Source organism: Phyllostomus discolor, chromosome 3 (assembly GCF_004126475.2).
Source record: "Phyllostomus discolor isolate MPI-MPIP mPhyDis1 chromosome 3, mPhyDis1.pri.v3, whole genome shotgun sequence".
NCBI classification, from domain to species: domain Eukaryota; kingdom Metazoa; phylum Chordata; class Mammalia; order Chiroptera; family Phyllostomidae; genus Phyllostomus; species Phyllostomus discolor.
In genome coordinates, this window is record NC_040905.2 from 149,032,291 (window position 1) to 149,049,961 (window position 17,671).

A 17,671-nucleotide genomic window follows, 5' to 3' on the forward strand; every position below is an offset into this window, starting at 1 on the left:
TTTGAGATTTTATATCCACATAATTACAGAACTTTTAAAAAGTGCTATTTATTGATTGATTGTAGAGACAGGGGAAAGGAGAAAGATGGAGAAATATCCATTTGTTGTTCCACTTATTTATGCATTCATTCACTGATTCTTGTATGTGCTCTAACTGGGGATCGAACCTGCAACCTTGGTGTATCAGGGGGGACAATGCTCTAGCCAACTGAGTTACCTGGCTGGAGCTTAATTACAGAACTTCTAATAAAAGTAATCTGCTTTTAGGTACCTTATACTGGAAATGTTCAGATGTATTGATTTCATAGCTCTGAGCAGAAACTAACAACTATACTAATTTTAACTATGTTTAATAACAATGATTCATTAATAAATGAATTTGGGTAAATGTACTTTCCTCTAAGACCCACTTAATGCATTTTTTACACAGATATTTCAAAAATCATTGTGTAAATAAACACAAACATACACATATTTATTCACAGAAAATGCCTTTATGGCTTTAATATCAAACATAGCTGTTATGGTTCACAGAAAGAGCATAAAGTGCAAAAAGCTCCATTTCAAAAGGCTGTAAACTACTCCCAAAGCAATGGAGATGAAACGCTCCCACAGCCAGTAGACACACCGCCATTACACCCCACACCCCACACCCAGAGTGCAGAAGAAGGAATGTATCAGAAAACGCTCTATTTGCTATAGTTGTATATTGTGCTTATAAAATACTCTTAAATCTGGTTTAATATTTAGAGCTTTCTATAACTCAAACAAGTAGTCCCTTAGAGTAGGGGCCATTAAAAAAAACAGTCTGTAGAAGAATGATGTCTATAAAATCTATAAAATCCCCAGAGGCTGCCAACCTGGCCTGAGGCTTCCCTTCGGGCAACTGGGATGGCAGCACCCAAGCAAAGAGCTGGCTGTGAAAGGTTCCAAGGCCTTTTGGAGAAAAGGAGCTCTGAGAGGGGCTCTGGCTAGGCAAGCTTCAGCCCTCACCTGCCCCTCACAGGCGGCTCCACGTCAGCCCCCAGGGCCGAGGAGCCAGGGAGGGCGCACACCCGGTCCTGGAGCCTCCGAGCCAGCATTGGCAGGATGACAAGGTGAGAGAAGCTTTTACACACCTAGGAAACCCAATGCACAGAACAGGGGACGGTGTTTTCACACAGCCGTGTCTGATGCCATTGGGCTTTTAGTCCCCCAGCAGAGCCTCTGTGATGTGTAGTAACGTTTTAGGCGCTCTTCAGAGGGACAGGCTCAGAGTTCCCCCAGAACGGAGCTTGTTAGCAAGAGACTCAGGCATCTGCACCCCACACGTCTTAAATATGTTCACTGAAGTACGTCTTATAATAAATAGTACTACATTCATAAAGAGGAGCAAAGATTTCTTTTTCTGAAAATCAACAATCAATTGAACAGTATTAAACAAGAATCATTGACTTCATTGGTAACGTTGTTTTTCGTTATGCTAATTCCAGTTCCTTCTGGATATTGATTTTGGGCAAATTCTAACCAGAACAAAAATCTGACAGCCATGCTGAGTGACTGGCATGACCAAACTGCCAATGTCAAATCTCCTCTTCCCTGCCTTAACGGGGGGGAGGGGGGAGATTCTTGATTGCACATTAATGAAATGAGCCCTTCACTTATTTTAAATCAGGAAACACTAAAACCTGTAGAGGTATATATTTAACAAGTATTTCCTATTACTTGTCAGTCCGAGTGCAGAAGCACATGGAAAAGCAGAATTCAGCCCACTCTTTCTAAGGCCCGTTCACACCAGACCAGACCAGACGACTGGAGAAGACTTGGCGGTCAGTCCCACATCCAGTGGCGAGCTCTCAAGTGTCCAGGTGACCCCAGTGCCCTTCAAACCTGCTCCTCGTGAAAAATACACAGCTGGCACTTAAATTCCAGTCAAACTACAGGGTAAACCGTCAGCTCTAAAAGATATTCACAACTGTCACAGGGAAAAAAAGAAGGAAATATATCAAAATATTGCCAATGGTTGTGTTTGAGCTGTAGAAATAGATTACTTCAACTTTTTTACAGTATCCCAATTTTCTTCAAAAGAGCATGTAGTGCTATAAAAGATTATAAATATATATAAAACCATAAATATGAATGACTTAAAACAAGATCAGTGTATTCCTGCTCTCGTGACTTGCCATCCCACACTGGCAAGCTATAGTGACTGCTGTTCAGAAGAATTATGTTTTGTCTTCCACAATATTCCCCACTCCACGCCCCTTTCTCAGCCCTCATCTCATTAAAGCCAATTTCTAGTAGGACATTGTGTTCTTCACATCAAAAGCATTCCTTCTGACATGTGAACTCAGTCATTTGTCTGTGGTAGAGACGGAAATCGCCCAGAGAGGCAGGGCACACGCTTCCTTACTCCCAGCAGTCACATTTTATCCCTGTTTCCAAAGGACACCCAGAAACTTCCAGAAGGTCGAAGACTTGGGAATGGAAGGTAGTGTTCCCCAAAGAACAGGTCCTGCATCTGACAGCAGGAAATGGTCCATCCTAGACTGTGGGGACGATGCTCCCCTAGCTGAGGAACCCTCGAGACAGAAGTTACACCTGGCACACACACTGATAACATCTACTCTCCTCTCTGCTTCTCCTTATCTGTGCTTCCACACTAAGGCAGCTGGGCTTAACATACATCAAACCCCTAACTGACAGCATTTTATTCTGCAGAATGAATGAAACCAGAATCCATACCTGCTAAATCAACCTGAAGAGACAACGGTCTGATATTCCCCTTTTAAAAATTCTAGACTTGAAACCCAAAGGACTTAGCAGTTTTCTATTTCTGTTTCATGAACCACCTAGGTCTCAAGGAGGTATATTAGAGGTCCCTGAAATATTCAATTCAAATATCATTTTAAAAAATATTTTTACACTATAATATAGCAACAGGTACACTCATTCAATACCAAATGTTTCTACCTGGAAAAACAGCAAATTGTTAATTTGCATGTCACTGCCTGATATAATTTAAGGAAATGCTATAAGTTTAACCTTAAAATAAATTTAAGCTAATAAATACAACCTATCTCACACATTAGGGTTCCATAAAGATTTCTTACTACAAACAGGCTTCTGCTGCTAAAATAATTTGAAAACCACAGAAATAGGATCAAGTCATTCATTTTTAAACTCCGAATTCAGTTCTTTAATGGGTTTTTCACTTTAGATCCTGTGCAAATTCTGGCCAGAGGAAGAGTTCCTGGAGATGCCAAAAACAGCTGCTGCCCAGCTCTCAGATATGGACAGTGGCATGCTTCCTGTCCACACAAGGACGCCGGCCTGCCCTTTCTCACAATGGGACATTGCAAAGCAGGAAGTGCCTGAGTTAACACGAGTATCCCTGAGGTCCTGCATTCCCACCTCAAACCTTAGAGGGAGTTTGGAGTCTTCCATCCATCCCAGTGAAGAGCAGATTGAATTGCAGCCCGTGTCAACTTAGGTGAGAAAAACTCAGAAGGCAAAAGGTGCACCCTGCTGCACCAGCCAAGGTCCCAAGCAGCCAGAGTGTAGCTATTGCCAGCACTTAAGAAGAGTGACCAAATGCTCTGAGAAACTACAGGAAGCACCTCACGCTGTGAGAGGATGGAGTGTAATTCCCACAGCAAAAATTAGAGAAGGGATGGGGAGATTCATGAGCATAATTTCCAGACAGCATACAAGAGGTTTCCAATGAACACAGGTTTCCAAAACTTCATGTTTGTTCCAAATTTTGAGCTGGGACCACCCCCGGCCCCAACATCACCATTGCTACAAGCCCTTTGGCATGTTACAGAGGTCGAGCAGAGGAGAAAAGAGGCATCTGTGTAGGGACCGCAGCTGTTCCTCTATGCGTCTGAGGCTACTGGGCTGGGGTGGAGGACAAGCAAGGTCAACATTTAAAAACTGTCATCTTCAAGAATGGCTTAAAGTGGAGAGTAGTTTTTGGCATAGAGGGGTTTTCTTGTTTACCCTCCTCCAAAGTCAAGTCTCCATCTCTCAGCAGAGGTAGAAGTGAAAGGATACACAAAGCCACGTCAACCCTGGGTGATTGGGAGCTGCAAGCGCAGCACAAAACCAGCTTCCGAAGCCACAAGCCTTGTGCACGTTTCATTTGTCTGGTTATTGTTTTAAGATGGGTTTCCCAAATGAAAATCTGGCATCTTCCATCAGACCGTTGGAGGGTGCAATCTGTCACAGGATTGTTGTCCCCAGGAACGGTGGGATCTGGACCCGGCAAACTCTCCAGGAAGCGAGGTTCTACGCAGCACCGAGCCCCCCATCACCACAAAGGACACAGCCCAACAAGCCACGGCCTCTAAAAGTCACGCTGACGCAGTGCTCTCAGCCCTCCACTTTCCAATCTTGGGGACAGTGGAGTCCGGGTAATAGACAGTTAGTGAGAGCCAAGGGAACTACATTTAAAAGAAAAAAAAAAAGACCCACCCCCAACTCTGAGAACCCAGGGCTGTCTTTGCCGGCTGGAAGCCCGGGGACCAGAACACCTGAGCAGAGAAGCCCGCCTTTCCATCAGGTGATCTTGACTGCAGATTTCTTGGTGGCGCAGAGGAGGGACACATAGGGCACACCGATGAAGGCCCATTTCTCGCTGGGCCAGAACCTGATGACTGGACCTTGCTCGGGGATCTCGGAAGCAGCATCAAAGTAGGCGAAGCACACGCAGCCCAGGTAGGCGGCCAGGCAGATGAGGATGTGCCTGCAAAGAGAGCAGAGGTGAGCGTGAGCGGCCCTCCCTCCCGCCCCGCCCGCCTTCTCAGTCTCTGAGGGCCTATTCCCATGAGGGTGGGTAAAGGTGGCCAGAGGACCCCCGGAGGAGAGGAGAATGATACATCTGGAGCAAACAGGGCCTGTTTCAGAATGTTCTAAAATATTCCAGCTTCATAACAGGAATAAATGGCAAACATCTTTGGGATTCAACCCAGACTGAGGCCCAAGGATTTAAAACAGGAGGTAAGAGGATGGAGCTATAAAGCACCCAGGCTGTGAAGTATTAATGGGGCACAAAAATGAAGATAATATACAGGCATTGGTAAGGAAAGTTGTCCATGACCTAGTATTTGGTTTAAAAAAGAAAAAAGGACCAGTTTGCATCAGGAATAGAATGATGCTATTTTTGTTTTTTAAAAGAAGAATTAGAGAAAAATATGTATATGTGCACACATGTGTATAAAATCAGGAAGGATATACCTCAGGCTGTGAACAACTGTTATCCCTCTTTGGTATATGGAATTATGAGAGCTTCCCTCTTCCTGTATTTCTGTGTTGTTTAAACTTATTATTAAAAAAACAAATATGCCATTTTATAACTGGGACAAAAACCATGGTTCAATTTTGAAAATCAAAGCAGAAAATATAACAACTTAGAAACAAATTGTTTAAGCCAAAGTTATTAGTCTAATCTTTGAATTTTACTTAAATCACTAGTGTGACCAGGGAACTCGGACTGACAAAAATGTACTGTATCTTGAATGAAGCCATTTAACACAGGTGGATACAAATATCAAAGTTCAATAATCAACAAAAGAAAAATGCAATCAAAATATAACCAAAGACATTGAAATTAAGAACAATCTAACAATAGCCAGAGGGGAGGGGGAAGAGGAGAGTGGGAAGAAGGGTTTTCAGGAACTACTATAAAGGGCGCATGGACAAAACCAAGGGGGAGGGTGGAAGCAAGGGAGGGAGGGGGGGTTGGAGGGAGTGGGGGGTAGTGGTGGGGGAAAATGCAGACAACTGTAATTGAACAACAATAAAGTAATTTAAAGAAAACAAATATAAAAGTTCATCAACATTTGTACTTAAATCTGTACATTTTATTATCTGTAAATTATAGTTCAGCAAATATATTAAGTATGTATAAATTCACTAGTGTGAGTTAACGTTGAATCTTAGAAATATCAGGCAATGGATCCTAAGGCTGGAATTGCAATTTGAGCTGTTTTATTTATTCTGTGTTTTGCAAAGTGTTCTGGAAATTCCCAAGCCTTTAAAAAAGTTGTGTTTTTTTTTTCAATTCTAGTTAACATACAATAATGGAAGTCCCCAAGTCTTAAACTGAGAGCAGATTGGGTCTCTTGGTGACTATATACAAGTTCACATGTTCAACGACATTTAAGTGAATTCCTTCAAACCATAGAGTTTTAGGCATCTCCTGATATAAGTCCAGCTTCACCTGGATCTATATCTAACAAAGTTTTTCCAATTCCTTACTAATAGAATTCCTTCCTGGATGGTCTCAGTTTGCAAAGGACATTCCAAACATATTTCTCTTGGTCCTTGTTGTTGTTTGCCATCAGTAGTCCTTTGGACAGAGAGGGAAAGATGACTCTGAGTTTTGAGCTGAATTGATTCCAAGGAAGGAAGCTGCTCAATTTCTCCCTCAGCTTTCTGGGTGTAGGATACCACACTTTATAACCTGCTTCTCTTTTTACCTAACAGTGTACCCTGAGCATTCCTGGTATAAATGTTCCAATTTCCTGTTATCGAACTCCTAGGCTGGTTTTATAAAACCAGCTGGTGTCGTGAACAATTCACTTTACTTCTCTGAGCCTTGGTCTCCACCTGTGAGGTGAATGGGTGAGACTGTCCCTAGGTGACCTGGGAGGCCCATGCTTTCACGTGGTCATTCAAACCCAAAAGGGAACTTGGGTTGACAAAAATGTACTATATCTTCAAAGGGGTCATATTTACCTCATTGTGGTTCCTAGTTGGACGTCCCTGTCCTTGTCCCCACATCTGTCCCAGCCTCCCCCACCTCCCTCACCCTAGAGATCAAGCCGGAGCTCAAGTGACGGATTTGGTTTTCAAGCTCCATTATGCTTTAATAATAGAGCTACAGGTCAGAGACCCGGACTTGAAGCATAAACAATTCACTCTTTTTGTTCTGGCTGAGCCAGCTCCCAGGAGCCCATTCTGCTTCTGACAGTAGTTTCTGTTGCTTGGGTCTGACAGGCTCTGTGAGGAGAGAGGGGTGCTCTCAGGCTCAGCTCTGTCCCCTGGGCACACCTGTGCACTCTGAAGGAGAGCAGAGCCTGAGGAAAGTGCACAGCGCTGTCCTGCAGCCAACTCCCCACTAGCAGGGGCTTACCACACACAGTGCAGGTAGGGAAAGTGGAAGGACGACAGCAGCTCGCAGAACGCTCGGTCACTGATCCAGCAGAAGAGGGCGAGGGTCCACCAGAGGCCCGAGAAGAGGCCCAGCTTAATGACACGCACGTTGTCACACCTGCACAGGATCCAGAGAGAAACTCACCATGAGCCCTGGTTTCTACCTGCTTCACTGGCTGCTTGTCTGGTTCCACATATCTCCCCAGCCCCTCAGCACTGGAATTCCTTCCTACCCAGCAAACTGTCACGCCACCAGCTCAGGGACACAAATCTCACATGTACACAGGTGACTCACAGAGTCATACCTCTCTCCCGGGCCTCTCCCCAACTCCAGACTCACACACCCAACTACCTTCTTGACATGTCCACCTGGTGTCTAATATAGAACCAAACTGAACTGTTCATAATAAACTCCAAACTTTCCCCATGCCCAAAACCTATCCTCCCAGCCCTCTGAGAAAAAAGTCATTCCATGCTTTCGGAAGCTCAGGTCAAATATATACACAATTTATTCTGCAATCTAAAAAACAAAATAAACAGGTCTGTAGCCTTGCCACTTTAAAAGATGAAATGAAAACTGACAGACACAAATATCAACAAACACATAGGCAATTAGTCTGGAACAAGAGGATCTATGTGCACTTGGTTTCATTAAACCCAGGAAGTTTGGCTTAAGGAACACACCCACACAGAGAGCAGCAGATGTGGTGTGTTTTGGATGGCAAGAAAGGGGTGGAGTGTCACATGGGGTGACCAGTCCCATGGGGGCTGGGCTGGGCGGACACCTGTGATGTGGAGGGCAAGCACTGCAGTAGTCAGGATCACGGGGCAGCTTGGGACCGACCCTTTCTCTGTTTGCAAATGGCAGACCCTGCTATGTGCCACTGACCAGGCTTATTTGCACTTGGGGCTCATCCAAACTTAACCTCTATTGGGTTTTATTCCCACTTTTCAGGGCTTGTATCAAAATGTCAATGTGAGGTTAAGTAGAAAAGGAAATCAAAGTTTAGGTAAAATAATCTGAGAGTATGTCCACCATTCCTTCTCTTCTTGACCCTTTGTTGCATTCTTAAAAGTTTTCTTAACAATCAACTCACTCCTATAATCAGAAAAAAAAAAAGAAGTCTATTTTAGCCCTGGGTGGTATGGCTTCGTGGTTTGAGTGGAGGCCTGTGAGCCAAAGGGTCACCGGTTTGATTCCCAGTCCGGGCATATGGCTAGGTTGTGGGCCAGGTTCCTGGTTGGGGGCACAGGAGAGGCAACCACACACTGATGTTTCTCTCCTCTTTTTCTCCCTCCCTTCCCCCTCTCTCTAAAAATAAATAAAATATTTTTTAAAGCCTACCTTAAAATATTTTCTATGTAGCTGAGTCACTTGGAAATATAACAACACCACACAGTTCAGTAAATGTCAGATCATGACCACAAGTCATAATAAATTTTATCCCCTTGTGGTCTGAGAGAAGGCTCAGAAAGGTCAATGAAAATATGAAAAGACTAGAAACAAGCTCTAGGAACGAGGCTAATGAGAAAGAGAAAGCAGGACAACAGTCCTGCCCCTGCTTCCCTGAGCAGAGGGAAGATCGATGAGAAACATTTATCTAACCTATGACATATTATTGCTGATAAGAAGCAGAGAAAAACTTGGAAGAAAATGCAAAAAGCAAAGGGGCATCCTGGTGGCTGGGAATTTTATCAGAACAGCCAACAGCTACCTTCTCTTTCCTGCGGTGGCTCGAGTGGGCACTGGGGCTCGGCAGTGAACACGGGGACCTCGTCCCTGTCCCTGTGGAGTCTGCGGGGGGCAGACATGTCAGACATGGAACGAAACAACAACACAAATACTATTTAAATTTCAACTAGGATGAGTGCCATAAAGAAGAAGTGTGGGGTGCTCTGAGAGCATACACACCGTTGAGCCCAAACCTGAAGCATGAACAGAGGTGAATGAAGTGGAAGGGTTAGAAAGAAGGGACAGCACAACCTCGGGCTTGGGCCTGGAGGAGCAAGGCCACCTTGAGGACACGGGAGGTCAGAATGGGTGGAGGAGAGAATATAAGGGGGACCTTCGTGTGGGAGAGATCAGCAGGCAGGGCCCAAGTTGAGGATTTTGAACTTTATTAAAACTGCAATGTCAACTAATAGAAAAATTTTTGTGAGCCAGTGGGTTGTTCAGGGAAGGAACAGCTAGCCAGGCTTCTGGCTTGAGCAACTAGGTAAACAGTACTCCATTTACTATGTCTGAAAATTTTAAGAGAACCAGAAGAGGAACAGGTAGAGCAAGAATCTGGTTTCTGACAAGGTGAATTTGAGATACCTGTGGCACGTGGACTTGGAAAGGCCAGGTCAGCAACTCGGCACATGATGGTGGAGGCAGAAGAAAGACTGGGTTGGAGACGTAAATCTGGGAGTCATTCAGTAATTAAAGCCATGGGAGTAGATGAGGTAACAGAGGGAGAACTATAGAGGGAGCAAAGCAGAGAGGTGACACTGCACCTAAAGAGATCCGTGCATTCACGGGTGTGTGGAGCAGGAGCTTACACGAGAGACTGAAATGAAGCTGGCAGAGTTAGAACCCAGGAGGGTGTGGTGTCCTGGCAGCCGCAGGAAAGGAACGATGTGGGGCGGGTGGTGAATTTTGCAAACAGTTGCAAGAACAACACAGAAGACCCAGGAGGCTGAAAAATTGCCACTAAATGTACAACCAAGAGGGTGCAGGTGCTGAAGTGGGGGCAGAAGCCAGACAGGATTAGGTTGAGAGTAAAAGAAGTGACAGATGGAGACAACTTGAAAAGAAGCTTGGCTGTGAGGTGCAAGAGACAGAAAGGGCGATGGCTGGAGACAGACGTGGACTGAGCCCGAGCTGAGTGTTACAGAAGACAGGGAAGACTCCAACCTTTCTAAAGGCTAATGGGAAGGACCCTTCCAAGAGGGAGGGATGACACAGTAGACAATTTACAGGAGTACAGAAGATACAGGAGAATGGAGGGAAATATCAACAGGTAGAAAGACTGGCCCTAGATGGGAGGAGGTATTCTTCCCAGGATGCTGCATTTGCTAATGCCACAGTGAGCCCCAATTAGCTGCAGTGGTGACTGGATTTTCAGGGACAAAGATTTTAAGCCTGGAACAGAAATTAGTTCCTTTATAATTACTTACAAAGATTCGACTATTAAAGGAAAATATGTCTCCCTGCTTAAAGATCACCATTGTGAAGCAGAATTTACTTAAACTTTAAGTTTAAATAGAGAATTTATTTAAACAATTCTTTATTTAAACTCTAAATGTCCTAACCACTTGTCTTTCTCCATTTGCTCTTGTTTAGGTATCATGAATTAAAAATATTTTACATTTCCTTAAGCTATTTTTAATAAAATTATAGGATAAAACATTATTAGACTCAAGAGTTAAAATGAAATTAGATTGCAGTGAATTCTCAAGAAATATAACTAGGTTCAGAACGGCCTACTCACTTCAGGCCTAATATAAGCCAACACTACTGGAGTGACTATCACAAATCCTTTTAAGATGTCTTTATCAGCTATTTAATTGTGTGTTTTCCAAAGAGCTTCAAGATCTGTTAGTGTTCTGAAAGAGGATTTCTAATCCCCCAGTCCTTGAAGGCCCCTCACAGAAGCCAACAAGACAAGACCTGACAGCATCCTTCCACAGCCAGCCAGCACACTTAAATGCCTCTTCAACCACCTTTGCCCCTGCCTGGAACTCTTGACAACCAAAGCGATCCCGAGAGGCAGAGCAATGGAAAGAAATGTCTCCTTTCTAAATGAAGACTGAGAGAAAGCCGGCTTTTAACACATCACACAGAGCAACTTTCACAAAGGTGCCTAGATACAAGACTTCAGCTAAGACACCCCATGTCCATAACAATGAGAGAATCATGCACACACACACACACACACACACACACACACAAAACTGGACACACATACACAAAAGCATTTTCAAAGAGTGTTCAAATAGGGCCATAGTCATATATCTTTTAGTTGGGGCTAGAAGAATATAGTTGTGTATACACAAGAGCTAAGCAAGCCCTTGCTGGTGTGGCTCAGTGGATTGTGCGCTGGCCTGTGAACCAAAGAGTTGCCGGTTCAATTCCCAGTCAGGGCACATGCCTGAATTGCAGGCCAGCTCCACAGTAGGGGGCACACAAGAGGCAACCACACATTGATGTTTCTCTCTCTCCCTCCCTTCCCCTCTCTCTAAAAATAAGTAAATAAAATATTAGAGCTAAGCTAAAATGTTCCTGGATATCAACCTTGAACTCTGAGAATACAACTTTCCAAAGGAAAATGCTTACACAAGTATCAAAGGCTTTACCTGACAGCTTGGAAATAACAAACTAGGTCTCAGAGAATGCAGCAAAGTCAAGAGTATTACACCAGAAGTCAAAGTTACCTTGTATATAGAAATTCATTCCTTTTTCCTTCTGCAGCAACAGCCTCTTTAGTACTTTTCTCCTTATTCTTGACATGTGAACAAATGTATTCTCTTTACAGATTTCACTCTAAGCTGCTTGGTCTAGGGCCACACCAGGTCCTTGACATGTTCCTGCTAAGCTAGCTTTGGACCCTCATGATGTACTACACCCACGAAACAGCTGTTTCCCTCTTTCTGAAAATGAGATCAAACCTGCTTTCAATCCAACAGTCAGGAACTATCTCTTCATGAAGAGTCAAACGCCTCCTCCACCCTCGGGGGTGGTAAAGGCACCTGGAGCTGCTGGGCCTCTGTCACAGGGACAGCTAAATGGGCAGGCAGGAAGAACCACACCCACCTCTTCAGCTCCGCGATGAGCAGCGCAGTGCAAGGAACCCCCAGTGTCATCAGAGAGATGTTGTTGATGGCGGGCTTGACAAACGCCAGACATGTTGTAACTGCGGAAAGGACGCAGACCACAGCCTTGAACCTTCCCCTGAAATGGTGAAAGCAAACCAAATCCATTAGCGAAGGAGGCCTTGCCTGTGGAGTATGGACAAACAGCAGGCACTGCTGGTGGGAGTGGAAGCTGAAAAGAAATTGCACACAGCGCCCAGAGTCTAAAACCACTCACACACACTGGCCCAATAGTTCCACTTCTAGGAATTTGTCTTTAGGAAATAATCTGAAATTTTCTAACTATTTAGCCATGAGAACAATAAAATTAGAATCAACTTCAGTCCCTAAGGGTGAGATATGGATACCTGTTTCCTTAGTGTGACTTTCCTGTATTCTTTTCACCTGTTTTACAGCAGAATTTGGCAAACGTTTTCTGTAAGAGGTCAGATAGTGAAAATGCTGGGGTCTGCAGGCCATTGGCCTCTGCCACTGCAGACAGTGAGCGAGGGAGTGGGCATGGCTGCGCACCAACGAAACTGGATTTGCAAGGACAGGCGGTGGACCAGTTTGGCCCAGAGAACACAGTTTATCAACCCATGTTCTACAAGCTTCCTAGTTTAAAAAAAAACCACCCTGTTTCTAGCATGCAGAAGTAAGTCTTAAAACATTCTAACAGTGTCTATATTTACTGACAATCCACAGGCTAGTATGCATTGCAGTTCTGTGTTGACAAGTTTTTGGCATGACAAATCTTAGAAAAGTAACTGATAGTGTCCTTCCACTCTTCAGCGGAGGTGCTTTCAGCAGAACGAGCCAGCAAGGCGACGTGATCCTGAACACACTCCATCTCCTCTCCCTGGGACTCTGTTTCCTTATTCATAAACTGAGAGGCTGAACTAGATGATCTCTAAGGCCTCATCTACGGCTGAAACATAAGAAGAGCTCGTGATTTTCCCCAAGTTTCTGTTATGAGCACAATTTACTTTGGCCAAGAGCTCTGGGGCAGGTCACAGTTAGGAAACTAATTTGAATGACATTCCATTATAAAAAAATCAAAGTGCATTGAAACCTTAAAAATACAAATGCATCTCTTAGAGGAAAATCATTTATCATCAAGGCACAGGAAATCATTGATCAAGCTGCCAACTTTCTGAGTGGAATGAGCAGGAATTGTGGCCCTGAACTTGGACCAGAGGAAAAAACTACATATGGGAAAGGATCCAGGCAGCAAACCCCAGGAGAACCATGTCTTCCTGCTGGCCTTGGCCAGCATCCTTCGGCTACCGGGTAGAAGGTTGCCTGCGCGCCCACCCCCAACATGCTCGTAACCCTGGGAGACCTGCAAAAACTCGCACTGGGTTTAAGGTCCTGTGACACATGCCAAAGCTTTTGGCCTTTTTTGATTGGATAAACACATAATTTAAAACTTCCAAATTGTATCACTTGCCTGTATCACCTGCCCCCATTTAGTAGCTGTGGGTTCTTTGGCAAGTCACTGAACTCTCCCCAAGCTTCAGGTTTCCCACATGGAGAATATAACACCTGCCTTATGGTGTTCTTGCAAGCACTAGGGCACTTCATACAGTGCCTGGTACATGGTGTGTGCTAATAAAATCCACTATTACTATTATCATTACCACCACTTGAGAATAAATGCTATTTAAACTATTATTATTGTTAATAATAGCACACTCTCAGGGAAAATCTGATGGAGCCAGTATTGCAATCACCAAAGACTCTATATAGTATTGCCAAAGAGTTCAAAGACAGCGAGCTTGACAAAACATGCTTTCTTTGAGGAGAACATGGGCAGACACCTCCCACATCAGTCCTGTGGGTGTGTAGGAATGTGCTCGGGAAAGACAGCTTAGCCAAAGAGAACGTCCTGTACGTGTTCGATTTTGCAACCAGCAGAAGCCAGCAGAGATCACACGGCCAGCCCAGCTGACCCCAGCGTCACCAGAGGCCCTGGGTACAAGAGAGCTAGAAATATCCAAGAGCCAGGGGCCCAACAGGCTGTTTTCTAAACGATGACGACAGGCAGCCCCTACTGCAGGCTCTGGCCCTGTGTTCAACCTTCCAGCCCGAATGGGTTCACACCGGAACACAAGGTCAGGGAGCTCTTAGCGCCCCTGCTTTCTGCATTCCCCTAACCGAGATGTAGCAGCCCGATACCATCTGCATCATGTTATTATAACACAACTGTACTATTATCATTATTACCCTTCAAAGCAGTGGTTTTCAACTCTGTCAGATCCTGTGCCCGTTTTTTAAATCAAATATTTGGTAATGACCCTTTTACTCTTCTGAAGTAAAATGAAATTTATGGGCAACAAAACCTCCCATCACTATGACCACTGTAAACTTCCCGGATGTCCCTTGGGAGACAGAAATGCCCCTGGTTAAGATCCACTGCTTTAAATTGCCCTATAGGATTAAAACGTAACTGATTCAGAACAATCCCCTAATAGTCACAGGACTACAGCATGTGGCCCTGGAAGGCCCACCCCTGTCGTTTCACAAGTAAGGAGCTGACGAGGCTGGCGACCCCGAGTCACCATGGCGGTGTGGGGGCAGGGCCGGCAGGCCTGGCCTGCAGCCTTGCCCTCGGGAGGCAAAAAATGAACTGGAGCATGAAATGAGGCCTGGCCCTAGATTCTGTAGAGACAAAATCTTAAAAAATAACAGCAGGATAAATTTTTTAAGAAATAGATACAATGAGCCTATAATACTTCTTTGGTTTTGGCTTTTTTCTCAGAACAAAAATGTCTAAAAATTATTATTAACCATTAATAGTGGAGTGTGTGCCCTGACAATTCATAGAACATTCTAGGCAAGGTGAAAGAGAGCTCTTCTTTTTTAAAACCCAGCAACTATTCCTATTTACATAATAAACATTTTGCTGGCTGTTCTAAACATCCTCATCTTCAAAACTCTTGCCTACGTTAGCCATCATAACTGCTAGCACTCCGTGCGTCCCTAGTCTGGATGAGACACTGTACTATGCACTTTATAAGATTACGTCATGTATTTCAAACTCCATGAGGTAGGTACTTTTACTATCTCCACTTTACAGATGAGCAAAATGAGGTATCAGAGCTTTAAAAAAAAAGAAAAGTAGATTGTTATTCAAATTCATATTTGTCTGTCCCATAGTCACTGAGACCCCATACTGTCTCTTCTCCAGAAACCTCACACTGGAGCTACTCTTGATATGCTTTCAGAAAGAGTCCAGCAAAGTCTAGATCACAAGCAAATTTTAAAGGAAAGATAAATATTAACTATCTGGTAAATTCAGATGGCTAAACCATACAACCCCCAGTCCAAGGGTGTCAAACTCATTTTCACCAGAGGCCACATCAGCCTCGAGGTTGCCTTCAAAGGTTCAGATGTAATTTTAGGACTATAAATGTAACTACTCCTTAACAGGTAAGCGAGAGCTCAGCGTTGCCGCCAGGTAGAAATAAGGTGCCAGGCCGGATAAAACAAGGTGGAGGGCCGGATACAGCCTGAGGGCCTTGTGTTGCCACCTGTGCCCTAGTCTGTAGAAATCCTGGTGTTTTCCTAAAATCTTTGGCCTGGCCTGCCACTCCCACTGTAGGGCTCCCACCTGTTATGGGTGGCACAGCCCATGTGGAAAGGTTTGGTCTTCTTGTTCTCGATGACACTGGGAAAGTGAAAATAGACAGGTAGAACCGGCATCCTTATTTAGAGAGAGCCACTTTGTCTGTAACATGCACCTTTTCTTTCTTTGCTCACTAAAATCATCACTGCCCATTTTTTCCTTCCAGTTGTACACATGCCTCTGAGGTGCTAGGCAGAGCTCCACGCTACATGCCGTGGGTAGTCCTGAAAGCTCATTTTGACTGAGCACTCACCTTGTTCTTAGTGATATAAGAACTACTCTGCAGAGTTCTCTCACAAAGTCCTTATTACTTAGCTAATTTTACAGATGAAGAAATAGAAAGTTAAAGAATCAAGACAAGTTATATAGTTTGTAAGCTGGGAAGCTTACAAACTCAGGTTTTCTTCAAAGCCAGGGACAGATACATATAAGGTGGTCAGAGCTTCTGAAGGACTCAGCTCAAACTGAAGAGAGGAGTCACATCTGCAGAGAAATGGTGCTGGTGACGGAAGAGTCCCAAGGGGTCACAGACTCCCCGCCTCATAGTAGGTTTTCATTATTAAAGTTGGTAAGCTTGAATTACTACAAGCCACAGCTCCACTTTCTCCTCTCCTGCTTAACAACATTCCCTCACTGCCACCTCCAAGAAACAAGAAAAGAAAAAGATTCTCTATTATGACATTAAAATGTCACTTGGAATTGCAACCCAGGCTTCCAGAGTGCCACAGACAAATAAACCAAACCCTTATTCCCATTTCTTGAACTTCTCGCTCAGATCCCAGGACTTGAAAGATAAGATCTAAGAACAAAGTGGTTCCTCACTTTCAACCTAACACACACCTCCAGGCTAAGGGAAGGGATGGGGGTGACTGGTGGGTACCTTCTAAGGCAATAAGAAGAACCATTTTACCAGGCAGTCAAAGAAGTCCCTGCCTGTCAAGCCACCTCATGACCCTGCCTGGTGCCATCCACCTCACCCTCTTCCCCACGTCACAAGGCTTTCTGATCATCCTCAGTCATTCTCTTGAAGCTGAACAAAGAAACAAGAGAAGACTAGAAACCGCAGACTGCCTGCACAACCTGCTGCGTTTTAAAGTACGCTTCCCGCACTGAGCAGAAGGCCTCAGCAAGACGGAGATGGTATTTCATCTAAGACCAGGAACAACTCCTTTTTATTTCTCCTTGTAAACAGCTGGTTCTTCCTCTCCCTCCCTCCTCCTCTCATTTTCAAAAATTTGTATTTATTGATTTTTAGAAAGAGGAAGGGGGGGAGAGAGAGAGAGAAAGAAACACTAATTTGTAGTTCCACTTACTTAAGCAGTCACTGGTTGGTTCCTGTACGCGCCCTGACTGGGGACTGAACTCACTACCTTGGCGTATCAGGAAGATGCTTTAACCAATTGATCTACCTGGCTAGAACCTTCCTCTCACTTTTTAAATAGTAACCTTCTTGAGGATACCTCCTTCTGCTTGATGACACTGAGAGATAACACTATTTAATTCAAGTCCTGCTACTTGAATTAAAGATTCAAGGCTAATGAACATTCTACAGCTAATCCATGTAAAGTATTTTTTTCTCCCTGCCTTGTTTAAAAATACACTTTCATATTAAAAATTAACATATGCTCTTATAAAAAAATGGAAATAGTACAGATTAAAGGTAAAAATGAAAGCTCTCTCTCCATCCCGGTTCCTAAGAATGGAAGTGGTTGTAGCCTGCACCCTCCCTGGCGTTTCCGTGCATGTACAAAGACATGTATCCAAAAGGAGGTTCTCACATTCATCCTAAAATTAGAGCATTACACACATGACTCTAAAATGTGCTCTGCAGCTGGCACATTCCATAACCACCCTCCTTCTCAGTCCAAAACAACAGGCTTTGTCTTTAATAGACACACAGCTCCTGTCCCTGTATCAGCTTGCTTAACTGAATCCGTATCTTCAGACTATTTATCCATGTATCTTGACAAGTCACAGTGTCCTACAGAGAAACATGTGAGTAATAGGTTCTGGGAACATTTCTTATCTTTATGAGGCTGACTCTCTTCTGTTCCTTCAGATATTAACCATCGT

The 17,671-nt window shown here is 44.1% G+C and overlaps 1 protein-coding gene across 1 annotated transcript in view; it reads right to left on the reverse strand.

Annotated features, from left to right (window-relative positions):
• Nucleotides 1-478: 478 nt before the first annotated feature.
• ACER2 (alkaline ceramidase 2) overlaps nt 479-17,671 on the reverse strand; it is a 33,460-nt gene continuing 16,267 nt past the window's right edge. Inside the window, exons 4-6 of the mRNA XM_028530652.2 lie at nt 11,933-12,070; nt 7,118-7,255; nt 479-4,726 (exon numbers count right to left, since the gene is read on the reverse strand). Of these exons, the coding sequence (XP_028386453.1) occupies nt 4,540-4,726; nt 7,118-7,255; nt 11,933-12,070 (463 nt within the window). The 3' untranslated portion in view covers nt 479-4,539. The remainder of the gene's footprint in view (nt 4,727-7,117; nt 7,256-11,932; nt 12,071-17,671) is intronic.